We start from the raw sequence: 19,577 nt of genomic DNA, 5'->3' as shown, positions 1-19,577 counted from the left end.
AGACGGGACATAGCCCTGGCTACTTTCAGGCTCACCTCAGGGGGCATCCCATTGCGCTGAAATTAAGGTCTGCATGGCTTCATGAACGTGGAAGGTTCTAGGCGGGCGCTTCATTCCCAGCATAATGGCGGAACCAATAGAGGCTAAGAGAGAGCCTTCCTCCGGAGAGGCAATCTTCAAAATGCTCATGGCCTGCACAAGCAGGTTGGGCAAATCCTGTGAGCGAAAAAAGCCGCGCTGCAGAGGGGTCGTCCGCTCCATCCGAGCGAGGATCAGTCTCTTCCATCGATTCCGCTAAGGATCTCTGGGAGAACTCAGATACGCTGCCGTCATCCACATCAGAGGAGACCGAGTCCCCCGAGGGTGGAAGATCCACCCGAGGGCGCTTAAGCATAGAGGCCGCATCACCCCGATCAGAGAGGTGGGCAGGGTTCTGCATAAGAAAGGCTTGCTGCAGCAGCAAAATTAACTCAGGGGAGAAAACCCCCCAGTCTGTGCATTTCTGCAACCTGTGCCGCGGCCCTAGAGGCGCCCTCCATCTGCGCTCCCATTAGCGGGGGGAGAGGCGTGTTGCGCGTCCGGCGCGAATCTCCGAGAAGGAGCAACGCGGGAAGAAGGGCGTTTTAATTTCACCGACTTCTTACTGCCGCCCGATTCAAGAGCGACCATGCTGTTAACGTCTCCCATCTCGAGGGAGGCCCAAGAAGAAGCCGACCGAGCCGCGTGGCCGGTCATGACCGAGAGGGTGGCCAGCGGGGGATGGGCGCCTAAGGCGGGAAAGGCTGCCGCGTCAGAGGAAAAACCGGTGAACTCTCCCGGTTCCGAAAGGGCGCCCAAAAATGGCGACTCTACCTTCGATCCCCCCGCTTTCCCACTAGGCGCGCAAACGCGTTCCGGGAGCGTCTTTTCGCGCCCATTGCCATCCACGGCCATAGCCACGTGGAGACCGTTCGGGGAACCCCCTGCCCGCTATTAAAAGGTAAAAATTACCTACTTCTTGCTCCGAGCAGCGACGACTTGTTCCAGTGAGCAGCTGCAAATGGACGTCCTTTTTGAATGTTTAAAAATTTTTTATTTTTTTTTTAACGGAGCCAGCGGGAGGGGGGAGAAAAGGAGGGAACTGGCACCACCAGGTTTGCACTTGCTCACGAAGAGCCCTCAACCCCAGGTACTCAACAAAACCTAAACAATTAGGCTTGGAGACCTAGCCAGAGCTGCTGCTGTGTGAGCACACACCTGCTGAGATAGAGAACATACTGAGGAGTTTCCGGCAGCACATGACCACATATAGGGAGGCAAAAGATTGCTCTCTATCTCCACCTGCTGGTAGATGGACACAACCCACCAGTCTATGGATTCATCGGCTTGATGATAGGGAAACAGTACATATGTTTATCAGATTTCAAGCTTCTTTGTGTCACTACGGAGACTGTATACTGTACATATAATAAACAGTACAAAGTGCTTATCAGATTTCGAGCTTCTTTGGGTCACAACGGTTAAGTGCACGCTCCGGTTAACTCCATGTATTTCTTTGGTCCCAGACCCTTGCACTTAAGCGGACCGCACTGTGTATATATATATATATATATATATATATACGTGTGAGTGTGTGTGTGTATACACACACATACACACACACGTACATACATATATATACACACATATTTAAAACATTTTTTATATATTTATGTTTTTATGTATAGCATATATGTTAGAGGTTCATTTATTTTGTATTTTCTGTAGTTTTCTAGTCCTCTGATACAGGCCAGTGGGACGAAACACGAGTCATGTTGGATCTCCCTTATCTATCCTTTTTGAAGGCTAATGTAATAAAGAATTTTCGGACACCATCTGTGAGAGGTTCTTCTCATTTGTTCCTCTACTGTTTTATGCTTGGTGTATTTCACCTGTGAAGTTTTTTTTCCTTCTGTTTGTGACTGACTTTGGAAGGCACATGCAAGAATTCTTGGAAGGGGACGCTTTGGGCCAAATCTCGATCTTGTATTTCCATAAAGAAATCAGCCACTGGTCACCAGCTATGGCTTTGTAGGGAGTTACAGACCGCTAGATACAGGACATGGGACAACTAGTTCGGGCTCAGCTTCTCTCTGTAGCTCTTCAAGGAACCCCTCGCATAGAACATAGCTCAGAGCTGCAGTAGTGTCATTTCTGAACTGTACATACAGCCTATTTCTCTCAGCGACAGGCATATCATGCAGGGGCAGAGGACACTCCAAGCTGTAGGAAATGTGCGATGACAGACACCTCCTTTTTTCATGGGATGTGGCAGTACCAACGGATCAAATCATTATGGGGAGATGTATTTCTGTTTCTCCAGTCTGTTTTAGGGCGCCACCTGGTTTTCACATTTGAGAGAGCAATTTTTAGCGCCCGAGTTTATGGGGAGATAGCACCTTGGGTGAGAAGTTATTTTTGGAGAAGTCCTCTGTCCTTGGCAGGAAATGCATTCTCAATCACTGGGTATTAGATCATCCACCCTCCTTCTGGTACTGGAGGAATAAGCTCCATGAGCTTATGATCTGGGAATCACAAGGAGCACACTTATCACCTAAGAGGCAACAGAGATTTCTTGCAGTTTGGGAGAACTATCTACATAAGATTTCAGCAACAGCACGTAGCCAGATTCTGAACAAGTTGTCACTGGGACAATGATGAATAATTAAGGAGGGAGTCAGGCACAGCACTTTTGGGGGGGGGGGGGGGGGGGGGGAATACAATTACTGTTGGGAATGGGTACATTTTCTGTTTTAGACAGGTAGGGGTCCTAAGAGTGGAGGCCCCATCTGCAGCACATATTTTCATGCTACAGTTTCTGCTCCTTTGGTATGTTTGATATCGAGAGGGGGGAAGGGACCAGAGGAGATTCAGTTTGTGTTGGTTATTGATATTTGTTGAATCTCATTAAACAGATATGAACATAAAAAATCAGGGGGGCCAAAAGGTCTGGGTGGGGAGGGGAGAAAATTGTTAAAACTCTGATGAAGGAATTTATTACCTTGTTCTTTTTAATAGGTTTTGATATTCATTTGTTGTATATTGAGCTTGTTGGCTGTGTTTAACATGCTGGATCATCAATAAAAATTGTTGAAACATAGATCTCTCCACACTCTGGAAGACTTTGAAGCGCAATGCTTGTTTTCTGGAATATAATCCAGAGTGAGTGTTGAAGTTCTTTTATGCTGTACTTCTTGCCAAGTTGTAACCTCAACTTTGGCATTTCTTTTTTTTTAAACAAAACAGAACAAAAGGACAACACTGGAATAACTTAATATTCAAACACATTCCACATTTTTTCAGTTTACAATTATAGAGAACAGCTAACAATCAAACGATCATCAATAAAAACATTTACCCCACTCTAAGCAGCTCAAACTAATTCCCCCATCCCTTTATCAAATTCCCTTTAAGACTTAAAAAAAAGCCAACCTTCTCTCAGTTCCAATCATTGTGAAAGCACAATTACCAGTTAGATTCTAAAAATCTACCCCTTCAATGTCAGATGACGTCACCAACTCAATCCTGTCTTGTTGATGGAAAAATCAGCTACTCATAGGGATTGTAAGGGTATTTACCTGAGATCTCACCTTTGCTGGTCTTGGCCTATACAAGCCTGAGCCATTCTTAGAATATGGATTCTGCAACCTATGACCTGAATACATCTGTAACTAGCAGAATCCAGCTTTCTTGCAAAGGAAAATTACTGCATAGCATTGCCTGATTACGTCATCCAAGGACATGTTCTCTGTATTGCCAATTAGCCCCGTTATCTCCTGGGAACGGTGGGGGAGAGAAGCTCTCGGCTACGGGAATATGCAATCATCCTGGAGGATCTGAGCTAACAAGGAGATGGCATGACATCTATAACAAAGGTTTGCTTTTGGAACATGCAGGTGGCTGGACATGATGTCATCATAAGTGATTGGTCCATAGGTATCATCTGACCTTTTGGATACCAAAGATTGGACTGAAGAAAGTTCAGTAGGGGAGGAGAGTTAAGAGAAGACACGAGAAGGAAGAACTCCAGACGACTGGCGGGTGGATAGAAAGCTCTGAAGAGCCAGAGCTGTTTTCCTAAACCAGTGAACTGCATACCTTGTAAGCAGTTGACAAGGTTAGCTCAGCTACAACAAGGCCTCATCTACTGACTGTGCTATCTACATTCAGATACATAAATCTTGGACCTTATTCCCGGACTGAGAGACTCGCTTAATCTTTCAGGTAGAGACTCTGAGGAGTTCCGCTTCTCCCCCACTGGAGTCTGACAGACAGCAGGGTGAGATCAAGGGTACATTCCTGTGTTCTGGGATAGTTAGTCTTTAGTTGTGTTTGAAATAGAGAGGTTTACGTCAGGACTTTGGTCTGTTATTCAGCTGCTAACTTGTATTCTGCATAAGACAAGTGAAGTTTTCACAATAATCATTATTTATTTATTACATTTGTACCTCGCGCTTTCCCACATAGAGCAGGCTCAATGCAGCTTACATAGTAAAAAGTAAAGATAGTATCATATAAAGCAAACAATATGTAAAAGATAATACAGAATAGTGTCCATGACTTTGGTAAAAATTAGGAGTTGATCGAAATTATGTTGAACCTGGAGAGTAAGCTCTTTAAACAGTACGGACTTCAATAATTTTCTGAAATTTAGGTAGATCTGGATAGATTTTACTGATTTGGGTAAGGCATTTCACAGTTGAGCCTATGAATGTAAAGCTGGAGGCATGAATGGATTTGTACTTGAGACCATTACAATCTGGGTAGTGTAGATTCAAGTAGGATCGTGAGAGACTGGATCTATTTCTAGGTGGTAAATCAACCAGTTTGAGCATATATTCTGGATCTTCCCCGTAAATTATCCTGTGAATTACGGTGCAAACCTTGAAGGCAACTCGCTCTTTGATGGGAAGCCAGTGCAGTAATTCGCAAAGGGGCTTAGCGGATTCAAATTTAGATTTTCCAAATATCAGTCTTGCCGCAGTTTTCTGAGCAGTCTGTAATATCTTGAGTAGATATTCTTTGCAGCCTGCATATATAACATTGCAGTAATTCACCTGGCTTAAGACCACAGATTGTATCAGATTGCGGAAGACATCACGGGGAAAATAAGGTTTTATTCGCTTAAGTCTCCACATTGAATAAAACATTTTCTTTGTGGTGTTAGGAAATCAGTTGTGATTTGTATAATCACTTCCTTTAGTTAGTCTGTAGGATGATATTATATTATATATTCTGGTGATAATCTATTTGTATAACAAGTACTTTTATATTTAGCTTGGCATTTGCTACAGAATTATTTTTATATACTTTTCTCTATAATAAACAATCTATCTATATAATTCACAACCCCAATGTTCTAAATGAAGCCACCACCGGAAGTTGAAGCGTCGAGATCAGCTTTCCCCACCGGAAGTTGAGGCGTCGAGATAGCCGCTTTCCCATCAGTGTGTGCCCCGCCCTCGCGTCACTACGTGATGACGACGAGGGCGGAGCACTGATACTGGACGAAACGGAGCGCCAGCAGCAATGAAGACATAACCGACAACACGAACAGCGCTGACAGAAGAAATCCATTTGGATGGCCATGCTCCTGCTCTCTGTATGTGAGTCACCCCCCCCAAACAAGCTAGCACCCGTTTCATTGCTCTGAGAAACGGGCCTTCTTTACTAGTATATATATATTCCAACTGGGGCTTTGGGTTATTTGCACAGCTAAGCTAGCATGTCGTTAGGGCTATAAGAGGTACCAACCTAGACATGAGTTCATTTCATTGTTATCTGATATAAGTACCTCTAAGATCCCTACAGGATGTAGTGGGAGGGAGCGCCCATGACTGCCAGTGGTTCAAGCACTGAATCTTGAAGTGGTGGTGGTATACTATATAGCTTTGGAGCAGAGGGGAACAGCAGTACTAATCAGCAGCAGTAAAGACTGGGTATCTGTGTGATGGTGAAAAGGTACATCTGGGGTAGTACTGAAAGCAAGTAGAAATAGACTGCTTTTCAGTGGAAAGAAGCATTCTCCTATTCCATTCAGCCCACACGGACAAAAGCAATAATTGCTGATGACAGCACAAGTACCTGCAACTGGGCCAAGCCTGCATCTGGAGAATTATGCGATTTTGTGGAATTATGCATGTGCAAAATTCTGTGCATTCATAATCATGTAATTCCCTGGGATGTGATCAAGGACACAGAATAATGGGAGTGTGTGTGCTTCATCAGTGGCGCAGCAGGTTCAGAAAGGAGTGCAGTTAGGTTGCAGGAACATAAGGTATCTAGCAACTCAAGCATGTAGTTCTGAAGCAATTACTAGTAGATTATGGGTAGATTTAAATGATGACAGCATTATCAAAATTATCAAATCAGACCAATTTACATGTTGTGATTGCTATTAGTCATATGGAAACAATACAGAATATGCAGATATATATTAAAAAAAAAAACGCTGCTATACGCCTGATTTAACAATTTTTAGAAATCCTAACTCATTATGAAGGGCCAAGATCAGAGTCATACCATACTGAAAATCAGACTATTAATTGTTAATATTTTAAGGACTAACCTGATATTATTGACACAATCTTCATGAGCATCTGAGAGAGTTTTGATGTGCTTTGAAGATACAGGATCAAATAGCAAGACTTCAGTCTGTTCACATGCAACAGTCAGCACAGATCTAAAGGAAAAATAATCACAGATAGATTTATTTACACAGTGGATTTCTTCTTCTATAAGCATGCAAATATGAAAACAGCAAAGTTGTTGACCAATAACAAGTACTTCGCATAGGTTGGAGGATTAATCAGACACAAGTGGACGCTATCTCGTGGCACTGTGATGGAACAGCTCCCCCAGAGTTCATGAAGTGAAGCAGTTCTTGGAGAGGGGACAGGAATTGTGTACCTGATTAATTTGGATATCTATGGAAAGCATCTTTTACAGGTATACAACTTTTCTTTATCTGCTGACAACTATGACATAGTGAGGAAAGCAAGTGACCCCAACCTAAAGACCACACCATTTAATAATTTGTCCACTGATAATGAGCAGCCCAGTCATATGATGTGGCAGTTGCATACAAAAAAACAGGTTAGATTAGTACTGTTCAACCCAAGGAGGTTCAAATTAGAACAGGAGATGGCATGACGTCAAAATGTTGAAGCCACTTAGGTTAATCTCCGTTTCCCCTTCCCACGCAGTCATCATTCTGCATACACTCAAAACAAAAACAAACAAACCTACATGCTGCATCCATGTTATCTTTTTATTATTATTTTTGGTAGCATTTTTATTTATCCTCACTTATGTTTTCAAACGTCAGTTTGTGTAGCATATGGATGTACACAAAGAAAGTATAATAACAGAGTAACTTTTCATAGGTAGAGTAATAGTAAGTTTTAAATCGTAATCAGTGTGTCATTTGGAGGGGTTGGTAATAGAGACACCCTAGAATGTGTTATATTCATGCAGATTTTTTTTTCTTCTGGTAAAGGACCACTAAAGCAGACATCATGTTATGAGTCTCACTAGTAAAAGGGAAAATTAGGTTCTTACCATGATAATTTTCTTTCCTTTAGTCATAGCAGATGAAGCCATTACGTATGGGTTGTGTCCATCAACCAGCAGGGGGAGATAGAGAGCACTCAACTTTTCTCAGTGCCTCATGGCCAGCTAGCGCCACTGCCTCTTCAGTATTTGAAGCTTCCAAAGCAGTATGGCAAACCGCAATGGGAATAACATGAACTTTCCTCACAGCGAACGATGACCCCTTAACAAGGGCATAAACTCAACAAAAGGAGGGAATGAACTCATCCTCCTGGAGGGAATAAACTCGTCCTCCACTTTGTATAAACGGAGGGAATACTTGCATCCTCCTGGAGGGAATAAACTCATCCTCCCAAAACATGAACTGGAGGGAATGAACTCATCCTCCTATCACTGTAACAAGAATCCTGAAGACTGTTTTCCAACTCCCAAAGGAAGGAATATAACTTCAGGAAACAAGAACAGCACCTAAAATCAGAATCACTGCAATACAGACAATCACACAGGGAGGGCTCATGGCTTCCATCTGCTATGACTAAAGGAAAGAAAATTATCATGGTAAGAACCTAATTTTCCCTTCCTTGTCATCAAGCAGATGAAGCCATTAAGTATGGGATGTAACAAAGCAATCCCTAAATAGGGTGGGAACAAGCCACACCACGCGCTAGCACCTGTGCTCCAAAACGCGCATCCCTCCTGGCAGCCACATCCAGCCTGTAATGTCGGGTGAAAAAGAGCTTAGAAGCCATGTTGCAGCACTGCAAATCTCATGAAGAGATAGTGCTCCAGTTTCCGCCCAGGAAGAGGAAATCACTCTTGTGGAATGTGCCTTAAGGCTTCAGGCAGAGCCCGGCCAGACAGCAGATATGCTGAAAAGATAGCTTCTTTGAGCCAACGGGCAATAGTGGCTTTAGACGCTGAAGACCCTCTGCGAGGACCTGCAAACAGCACAAAAAGATGATCAGAGGTCCTGAAGAATTTATAATTCGCAGATACTGCAACAGAGTCCTGCGCACATCCAAAAGGTGCAACTGCCCAATGAATCTGGAAACTCCTCCTCAACAAAGGAGGGAAGAAAAACAGGCTGGTTTAGGTGAAACGCTGAAACCACCTTAGGCATGAAGGAAGGCATGGTCCGAACCGTGACCCCTGACTCTGAGAATTGCAGAAAAGGGTCTCTACAGGACAGCGTCTGGAGCTCCGACACCCGTCTCGCCAAGGTAATGGCCACTAAAAAGACGGCCTTCAGTGTCAAATCTTTCTCTGAAGCACGCCGAAGCGGTTCAAGGGAGCCCCCTGAAGGGCCTTCAATACTAACCCCAGGTTCCAAGCTGGACAAGGTGCCCGCACGGGGAGGACGGAGCCGAAGCACCCCTTTAAGAAACCGTGCCACATCTGGATGAGCAACTAAGGACATGCCTTCAACCTTGCCACGCAGGGAGGCCAATGCTGCCACTTGCACCCTCAGGGAATTATAGGCCAAGCCTTTGTGTACACCATCCTGCAAAAAGTCCAGAATCTGCAGAAGAATCTCAAGAAAAAAAAAACCTCTTTTCCAAGATCGCTGCGCTAAAGCGCGACACAACTTTAATTTTTTTTTTTTTTACGCTTTGAGGAAAGCAGAGGCAAAAGAGGTAAATAAAAACACTCCGGAGGTTCAGATAAGTGGGAAAGGCAGGGAAAGGCGAACCAATGTGCCTGCATCCACTGAGTGGGAAAGGACAGGGAAAAGCAAGCTAATATGTCCACATCCACGGGGTCATGGGTAAGGCAGGGAAAGGGCTGACCTATGTGCCTTCAAAGTGAAGCTGCTATAGCCTCTAACACCCCGGCTAACAACTGGCAAGCCAGGAGCCACCCCCAGGCAGATTTTTGATGGAGCTCGAAGAAGCTGCAGCCACCCTGCTTGGGGAGATAGAGAATACTGAAGAGGCAGTGGGGCTAGCTGGCCATGAGGCACTGTGAAAAGTTGAGTGCTCTCTATCTCCCCTGCTGGTTGATGGACACAACCCATACGTAATGGCTTCATCTGCTTGATGACAAGGAAAATGCCGCTGTATCGCTGCATGGTACGACCGCACGCACCTTGAGTATTGTGTTCACTTCTGGTCGCCGCATCTCAAAAAAGATATAGTAGAATTGAAAAAGGTGCAGCGAAGGGCGACTAAATGATAGCGGGGATGGGACGACTTTCCCTACGAAGAAAGACTAAGGAGGCTAGGGCTTTTCAGCTTGGAGAAGAGACGGCTGAGAGGAGACATGATAGAGGTATATAAAATAATGAGTGGAGTGGAACAGGTGATGTGAAGAATCTGTTCACGCTTTCCAAAAATACTAGGACTAGGGGGCATGCGATGAAACTACAGTGTAGTAAATTTAAAACAAATTGGAGAAAATTTTTCTTCACCCAACGCATAATTAAACTCTGGAATTCGTTGCCGGAGAACATGGTGAAGGAGGTTAGCTTGGCAGTTTAAAAAGGGGTCAGACGGTTTCCTAAAGGACAAGTCCATAAACCACTACTAAATGGACTTGGGAAAAATCCACAATTCCAGGAATAACATGTATAGAATGTTTGTACGTTTGGGAAGCTTGCCAGGTGCCCTTGGCATGGATTGGCCACTGTCGTGGACAGGATGCTGGGCTCGATGGACCCTTGGTCTTTTACCAGTGTGGCATTACTTATGTACTTAATACCGCAAACCGGAGAAACCGCTGATGTAGCGGCCAGATGGGAATATGCAAATACGCTTCCTTGAGGTCCAGAGACGTAAGAAACTCTCCTGGCTGTACCGCCGCAATGACGAAGTGCAGGGTTTCCATAAGGAAATGTCGCACTCCTAAGGCCTCATTGACTCTGCGCAAGTCAAGGATAGGTCTGAACGACCCGAGGAACCAGAACCACCGCTCCGAGCTTCAGCAACACCTGCAAGGTCTCGTTTACCGCCGCCCGCTTGACGGCCGTGCCGCATCAGGACTCCAAAAATGCGTCTCCCAACAGGGCAGCAAATTCTAGGCGGTAACCTTCTCTGATCAGGTCCAGAACCCACTGATCCGAAGTAATCCTGGTCCACTCCTCGAGAAAGAGGGAGAGACGACCCCCTACTGCGGGAACCGACGAGTGGACCAGCGTCCCATCATTGTGGAGGACGCCCCTGAACTCCTGGACGTTGCCCGGACGCTGCAGCGCATTTGTCCGAACGAAAGGAGTTCCTCTGCTGGAAACGGGTACGTTGACCAAACCCCGCAGAGCGCCCCGGGCGATACCTGCGAGCTTCGCGAAAACATGGCCAGGAATAGGAGCGAAAAGAAGGACTTTTGGAAGAAGCCATGGCCTATCTTCAGGCAACCGTTGGGACTTAAGAGTCCCTTAGGTTCTTAACAATCTTCTCCAAATCCTCCCCAAATAAAAGAAGGCCCCGAAAGGGTAACCTCACCAGCCTTTGTTTAGAGGCCATGTCAGCCGCCCAATGCCGGAGCAAAAAGCAGCGGCGGGCAGCAACCGCCACTGACATCTGCTTAGCCGAAGCTCTGACCAGATCATAAAGGGCATCAGCCAAAAAAGACAGGGCAGGCTCCATACGCGGGCCGACCTCAGCGAGGGAACCCGCTCCATCGGCGGGCTGCTCAACGGACTGCTGCAACCAGGAAAGGAAGGCCCGAGCTGCATAGGAACTGCAAATAGCCGCCCATAAGGACAGGCCTGAGATTGTCAAAGGACCACTTCAGCGCGGATTCCAGCCGCCAGTCCTGCATATCTTTCAAAGTGACCCCTCCCTCCACCGGAAGAGTAGTCTTTTTAGTCACAGCCGTGACTATCGCATCCACTTTAAGTATCCCAAAGAGAGCCAGCTGACTTTCACTCAGAGGGTAAAGGTGACACATAGCCCTGGCCACCTTCAAGGGACCATCAGGGTCAGACCATTGAGCTGAAATAAGCTCTTGGATGGAAGCATGCACGGGAACAGCCCGAGAAGGCTTCTTAGTACTAGCCATCCGAGGATTAATAGAAGAGGCAGCGCCCTCGTCAGGATCTTCAATACAAAGGGCCCGTAAGGCATCAGAAATGAGAGCTGGCAGCTCGTCGCGGTGGAAAATCTGAACCACTTTAGGGTCATGCAACTCCTGTGGCAAGCAGCTACCCTCGTCTGGATCATCAGTCCGTGAGGGCCTGCCAGACCCCTCAGACTCACCGAAACTAGACCACGGGGGAGAACAGGGTGAAGAGTCCCCCTCACAAGGGGTATTCACTCGTCTACGCTTAGCGTCAGCCAAAAGCTCGAGGGAAGAAATAAAGTCTCCAGCAGACGCTGGGCTATCAAGAACTGTAGGCAACCCAGTCCAAAAAGAATTGTCAGGAGCCTCAGGCAGTGCTCTTTTTAACATAAAAGCCTTATGCATCAGAAGCACAAATTCAGGGGAGAAAACTCACCCTGTGCTTCTGCCCCCACATTGGGGGAAACGGAGGCAATAGCTCCTCTAGAAACCTCGAAATGAGGCATCCCCCTGCACTCAGACCCCTCCGCAACCGCGAGGGTCCAGTCATGCGGAGCCTCCAAGATGGCGCCCGCTACCAACTCTGTCAGGCGGGAAGAATCACTGCCCGCCATGCTCATGCCAGCATTAGCATCTAGGCAGCATGTGCTGCAAAGCCCCGCTGCTGGTCTGCGTTTCCCACAGAGGGAGCAGCGCTTAACCCCCCGCACAAAGCGCTGTCAGTGGGAACCTCCCCGGAGGAGCTGGGCACCACTCTCACCTCAGGAGACCGAGTCAAATGAGCTTCGATCAAGCTGCACCGAAACAGGAGCTCTGGAGAAAGCCTCAAAAATCGCCATGCTGAGAAAGCGAGACTCTCTCTTTTTATTTTTTTTTTTACTGTGAGGAAAGTTAGAGGCAGGCAGCCACAAAGGAACTCCAGGAGGAGGGGGAATGGGGTAAGGCAGGGACAGGGTAAACCAAATATGCCTTTAAAGTGGGCATCACCAGGCACAACACCCCCCGCTCTACTGGCAAAGCACAGGAGCCACGCCAGGCAGAAATCCAGGAGCTGAGAGAGCGATGTCCACACCTTCTGGGAGATAGAGATATACTGAAGGCAGAGGGGGCTGGGTGTCCAGGAACACCATGTGCTTTCAGTGTTCTCTATCTCCACCTGCTGGTAGGCGGATACAGTTAAAGATTTCATCTGCTGTTGCTGACAAGGAATGTTCTATTGTGGATTAAAAACTGGTTAAAAGATAGAAAACAGAGAGTAGGGTTAAATGGTCAGTATTCTCAATGGAGAAGGGTAGTTAGTGGGGTTCTCCAGGGGTCAGTGCTGGGACCGCTGCTTTTTAACATATTTATAAATGACCTAGAGATGGGAGTAACTAGTGAGGTAATTAAATTTGCTGATGACACAAAGTTATTCAGAGTCGTTAAATCGCAGGATGATTGTGAAAAATTACAAGAGGACCTTACGAGACTGGGAGACTGGGCGTCTAAATGGCAGATTTTTAATGTGAACAAGTGCAAAGTGATGCATGTCGGAAAGAAGAACTCAAATTATAGCTACGTCATGCAAGGTTCCACATTAGGAGTCACGGTAGACACCAAAGATTTTTTAGATGCTACCTACGTTCCTATGCCCGACCTGCTGAATGCCTTTGGCTGAAATTCTGTGCCCATGCAGACTTCATACATTTAAAATTCATGCTGACCTCCTTCCAGTCTGCTCTTCACTTGCCAAACAGGACTACTACATCCACTTGACAAACCCTCTTGGCTCTAACCCCCAGATGTCTCTTTGCCATACTGAACTCTCTCCTAAGAGTGCTTTCACCTTCTTCCCAGACTATGGCCGTGTATTTTCATAACAGACAGAGACAGACACCTTCAAATCCTGACTGCATCCTTGAACAGAAAGGCTACAACCCCCAAATAATCTCGAAGAGTACTGCCTCCTCCCTCAAAACACCCAGGGAAAATCTGCTACAGTACAAAGAAAAGAAAGCCACAGACAGAATTCCCCTTATAGTGACATACAACACAGAGCTGGAAAAATTAAGAAAAATCATAAAAGATCTGCAGCCTCTACTCCAGGATGAATTACTGAAAGAGATATTCCCATCCTCACCAGTGCTGGCCTTCAGACAGCCACCCAACTTAAAAACACAAGCTAATTAGAAGTAAGCGCCCAACACGGACTCAAAAAGAAAAGAATGGCACACATCCTTGCAATATATCCAGCTGCAAACTATGCCAAAACATTTCACAGGACCCCAAGGTCATTCACAAAGGAAAAATATTCAACATTAAGGAATCTTTCACATGCTCATCTTCTAATGTGGTGTATATATATATATATATATATATATATATATATATATATATATATATATATATATATATATATATATATATATCATTCAGTGTAAAAAAAGCAATGAAGGCTGCTACATTGGCAAAACCAGTCAGATGCTAAAGAAGAGATTTAATTTACATAGACACCATATGAAAAATGCTAGTACCAATAAAGATGTCACGCCTGTGGGGCAGCACTTTACAAAACCAGAACACTGTACTAGTGATTTCATAGTTAAGAATCCTGAAAGGGAACTTTAAAACAATACAGGAACGTTAAGACCTTTGAAGTCAGAATGATGAAATAGTTTGAAACCCACCAGACAGGACTTAAAGATCTGGGTTTTCTAGCCCATTATAAACCATAAAATTGTACTACTTTGTCACCCTCCTGTCTCCATGCATATCTCCCTGTCCCTCATCCACCCGACTCTTCCTGTCTCTCACCTATTCACCCCCCATCGTGTTAGACTGTCACTGAAATGCTTTGATGTTTCACTTATATATACTGTCATGTGTGGAGGAGTGGCCTAGTGGTTAGGGTGGTGGACTTTGGTCCTGGGGAACTGAGAAACTGAGTTTGATTCCTAGCACAGGCAGCTCCTTGTGACTCTGGGCAAGTCACTTAACCCTCCATTGCCCGCCGCATTGAGCCTGCCATGAGTGGGAAAGCGCGGGATACAAATGTAACAAAAATAAAAAATAAAATCTACCAACATTTGCTTATTTCCGATCTGACGAAGGGCAACCTTCGAAAGCTAATCAAGAAATGTATTAAGTTATGTCCAATAAAAAAGGTATCACCTTATTTTCTTTTGTTTTATTTCTATTTACTACCCCGAGGAATCCTAATCCACCCTGTTAAAATTTCCAGGGGTACAAAATACAACCCGTTCTGTATGCCCTACAGGGGAGAAATATGAGCTATGAAGCACTGTTATGATTTTTTAATGTCATAAACAATCTCAAGGTTCAGTCTAGCTCTCCTGTCTTCCACAGTCCTTCCTGCAATAGAAGATGTGCTGGTAGCAGGATGTACAAGATCCCCCATGCAAATTTTGCTGGTTGTGGCCAGCATGTTTGCTTGTTTTTCAAGAAAATCTAAATATCATTGTCTGCATCACTCAAACATAAACAGCAGTCCGGTTCATTAACAGACTTCAAAGTAGAAAATGAAACAGGGACAAAGTTTGTCCCCGTCCCCATGGGCTCTGTCCCCATCCCCACCCCCGTGTCATTCTCTACTATCAACCTTCTTTCAAACTTTTCTAAAATCACTGAAGAGAAAACTGCACATTTTCTTTCCTCCTCCTCCAACCAAACTGACATGTTCCACTATTCCCACCCACCTACTCAGCACTCTCTCCTACTGTCATATCCTCAATCTTTTACTTTCCACTGCAACTGCTCCTGATGCCTTCAAACATGCCATATTTACCCCTCGAAGGGACACCACCTTGTAAGTGGTGGAGGGGCTTCCGTGTTTCAATGTCTCAGAGGGCTATGCTGAAGGGTTACCCATATCAAGCAGGCCTCTGAGGAGAAACCAGACAAAGAGTGTCCCAAACTGGAGGATCCAAGATGGCGTCGAGGGAGGATGTACGTTAGTTGAGTTCCCGTTTTACACCAGAATACCTGAAGTAGGCGCGCTCCCCAGAGAATGGGGAAGAAGAAAGGCAAAGCCGTGGTGTTGTCCTCCTCGAACACGGCTGGGGTTCCCACCACTTCTCAGTCTATTTTGGAGAGATACGGGGTCATAACGTCGGGGATATCGGTTCCTGCTTCAGGGAACAGCAAGGCTTTATTGCCGAATCTCAGTGGAGAGGGAGTGACTTTGAGTCCCCCTGTTGGCATGACCTCTCTAAGACCCAGAAACAGTAACACTTCGCTATGGAGGTCGACAGTGGAAACACCCCGAAGTTGGTTAGGATTTTCATGCAATCCGAGGAGGTCCTGGCGCAGCACTGACTCCGGATAATAAACCAACTGGGGGAATGGAGAGTGAGCTCTTCCCCCCGAAGATATCTGGAGCAGTTTCTGTGGAGAAACTGGACCTGGTGAAGCCAAACAATGTCACAATGGACGTACTATGGGAAGTGCTGCAGTGTGAATAACTCTCTTCTTCAGATGTCAAAAATTTTTTAGGAATAAATATGTGATTATATCAATACTTATCTAACAAAGAGGAAGTCCAAGATAAAAAAAATAAAGACTTTGATTTCGGAAATGGTTTCTCTACGAAAATCAGTTAATCTGGTAATGAAGGATAATTATGTTTCTTGTAAAAAATTGGAACTTCTGGAGAACCAATTAAGGAAAAATAACTTGAGAAAGATAAATTTCCCTAAAATACCCTGTATATATAGAGTTATATTATTAGGGACTTTTGCCTTTGATTTAGATAGGAACAATGTTTTGAAATTGTATTTCCGACATATGGCTGATAGTTGTTTTGGGTTCAAAGATAAATATATTTCGTGACTTATCAAGGGAATCGCAGACTAGGAGGTGTGAACTCTTGGCTTTTAAGCCAAGAATCATTACCCTAGGTGGGACCTTCCTAGAGCGATTCCTTTGTAAGTGTTTTATTTCCTGATTACTTATTTGTTGAACCCAGGAAATGATAAGAGTTTGTGGAGTTAAAAGAACAGATGAAGAACCCTCTGCAGCAACTTCCTTTAAGTTATCACTGTACGGCTGCAATTACCGATTAACCTTCCTCCCGCAAGAAAATATGAATTGTAAGATTTAACCATTCCATGTTTTTCTTATTTTCTTCGAGATTGTTTCCCTGATCTTGGATCCCCCAATTGTGGACAATAATGTGGACTAACAAAAATGATATTTTTCCTTAATGTTTGTTTTAATTGATATTTTTCTCTTTTCTTTCCCATTTATGTATTGACATAAATGTAATATAAAATGAATAAAATAATTAAAAAAAAAAAAAAAACACACGCCATATTTACACCACTCCTCAAAAAAAACCTTCATTGGACCCTACCTGCCCTTCAACTATCACCCCATCTCCCTCCTCCCTTTCTTATCTAAGCTATTTGAACATGCTATTCACCACTTTTGTCTTGAACTTTCATCTCAAGCTATTCTTGATCCACTTCAATCTTGCTTCCGCCCTCTACATTCAACTGAAACACTTCAATCTGGCTTCCGCCCTCTACATTCAATTGAAACATCCTTTACCGGCCAATAAAATGAAGTAGCGGGACCATGAGGATGCATAAAGCTTATGAAAGCATCTTTCTGTTCAACTGACGTTTCACAAACGTTTCCAATCCACCATAACAGCGCACAATAAACGATTGGACAGTCAACGAATAAAATACGAATGAATAAATAATTATATCAATACTTTTAAGCGACTGTTAAGAATCAATTTCCTAGAAGTGAAGAAAAATTAGCGCATCAAGCGTATGAAATATAACATACTTTGACCTGAGTAAATGGCTACTTAATGGTGGCATTGCAAAACAAAAACATATCAGTGTTGTAGAGCACAATTTTCTCTTTCAGATGATACTGTTCACAAGCTGATTCAGGCAGACTCTTTTTAAATAATTGGCTTTGAACTTTGGTACATTTTACCATTTGCGCTGACAGTGCCAACTTTGAATAGATCCTGCAGGGCGGTTATAGATGCTGGTTAGTTGCAAATCTGGCACTATTATGTCCATTTGTTAAAGTAGCCATAGAGAACCGGCTCCCAAAATTCTTAAAAACTTAACAAACGGCTCTCGAGAGCCTGTGAGAGCCTGCTCCAGCACACCACTGCGATAAGCACCCCTGGACAGGAATTTACGACACGCCTTCAGCTGCCTGACCACCTCCTGAAAAGGCCTGGCATGCTCCGGAGGGAGCTTATCCACCAAGTTTGCCAGTTGCTTAACATAGCTCTGCATGTGAATGCTCATATACAGCTGGTAGGACTGAATTTTGGACACAAGCATAGAGGACTGATAGGCCTTCCTCCGAAAAGAGTCTAAAGTCCTAGCTTCTCGCCCCAGGGCGCCGAGGCGAAATCTCTAGTACTTCTGGCTCTCTTGAGAGCGGAATCCACAACCGCAGAGTCGTGAGGTAACTGCGACCTCATCAACTCAGGTTCTCCATGGATTCGATACTGGGACTCCGCTTTCTTGTGGATGGTGGGATTAGATAACGGTTTCATCCAATTCCTCAGCAATGTCTCTTTAAGGACATTATGCAGAGGGGCAGTGGATGACTCCTTAGGTGGCGAAGGATAGTCAAGGACCTCGAGCATCTCAGTCCTAGGCTCATCCTCAGTAACCACAGGGAAGGGAATGCCCACAGACATTTCCCGGGCAAATGAGAAGGAAAGATTCTCCGGCAGAGAAAGCTTTCTTTCAGGTGAAGGAGTAGGATCAGAAGGAAGACCACAAGACTCCTCGGAAGAGAAATATCTGGGATCTTCCCCTTCATCCCAGAGGCATCCTCTTCGGTATCGGACAAGAGTTCTCGACTGCAGTCCGAAACCGGACCCGTCTCGACGCCGAGGAACCATGTCCCCTATGGCGATGATGAGAAGTCAACTCCCATGCCGGTGGCGATGAAGCTCCCTCCAACGACGTCAACGGGGAGTCGACCTAGGTGGCAGCCGAGGCCGATGCCACAAGCAATATCGGCGACGGGGACCTCACCACAGGCACGGAGCCATCTGCCGCTTCCATCGACGGTACCGAGGGCGCAAGCACCCCCGGTACCGGAACAGACTGATGCAGCAGCCCTTCCAGAAGGTCTGGAAGAATGGCTCAGATGCTCTCCTCCAGAGTCGCTGTCGAGGAAGGCTGTGGGGCTGGTACCGGAGTCGGTCAGAATCTGTGATGGTCTAGGAGGTGGTACCGGGCTGTCCGAAGATCGACGCACCGACACCTCTTGTATGGAGGGTGAGCGCTCGTCCCGGCGTCAACGCTTTCCGAGTGCTGAATCCTTCAACTCCCCAGAGCTCCCAGTACCGTGTCTCAAGGGAGACCGGTGCCGATGATTCTTCGCCTTCGCTCGAAGCACATCACCGGTACTCCTCAGTACCGAGGAGGATGTGGAATCCACACGCCTCCTCAGGGTCGGGTCTGACATCGGTCCGTCCTTCGAGACAGGTGGAGACCCAATGGACAGCTCACTACTCCCAGCTAAAGGTGAAGTTCGGACAGCCATTACCTGCGCTCCCCGATGTCGATGCCGAATCATCGGAGCTCAGAAAAGACGGTCCTGAAGAGCTCTTCTCGACGCCTGTGTCCGTTTTTTCAAGCTCAGATACAGCTTGCAAGCATCTGGGCGATGGTCGGGCCCAAGGCACTGGATGCACCAGGAGTGCAGGTCAGTGCCCGAGATCGACCGCTGGCACCGAGCACACTTCTTGAAGCCGCTGGGAGGCTTCGATGACATCAGCGGAAAAATCGCGGTGGCGAAATCAAATGGCTCGATTGTGCCAAGGGCACAAAAAGGAGTACCGCGGACGTGCAGCCAAAGAAGGCCGCAACGGAAATGAAAGGAAACTTAACAGTGGACAAAAACTAAGAAAAAGAGGGTTTCCTTTTTTTTTTTAAACTGGAAAGAAAAAGACAAAAAAAGGCAATGTAAAACAAAAAGAAAGCGGTAACTACAACGCGTAGGCGCCTAAGTTTTTCCTGGGA

The 19,577-nt window shown here is 45.5% G+C and overlaps 1 protein-coding gene across 1 annotated transcript in view; it reads right to left on the bottom strand.

The window, feature by feature from the left end:
• The window catches only part of DCAF10 (DDB1 and CUL4 associated factor 10), a 176,871-nt gene that overhangs the window by 153,184 nt on the left and 4,110 nt on the right, over positions 1-19,577 (bottom strand). The window contains exon 2 of the mRNA XM_030194379.1: positions 6,587-6,700. Coding sequence (XP_030050239.1) covers positions 6,587-6,700 — 114 coding nt within the window. The remainder of the gene's footprint in view (positions 1-6,586; positions 6,701-19,577) is intronic.

The sequence above is a fragment of the Microcaecilia unicolor genome, chromosome 2, assembly GCF_901765095.1.
Source record: "Microcaecilia unicolor chromosome 2, aMicUni1.1, whole genome shotgun sequence".
In the NCBI taxonomy this organism is placed as follows: domain Eukaryota; kingdom Metazoa; phylum Chordata; class Amphibia; order Gymnophiona; family Siphonopidae; genus Microcaecilia; species Microcaecilia unicolor.
Note: the sequence above shows the minus strand (reverse complement) of the source record. Positions and strands in the feature narration are given on the sequence as shown.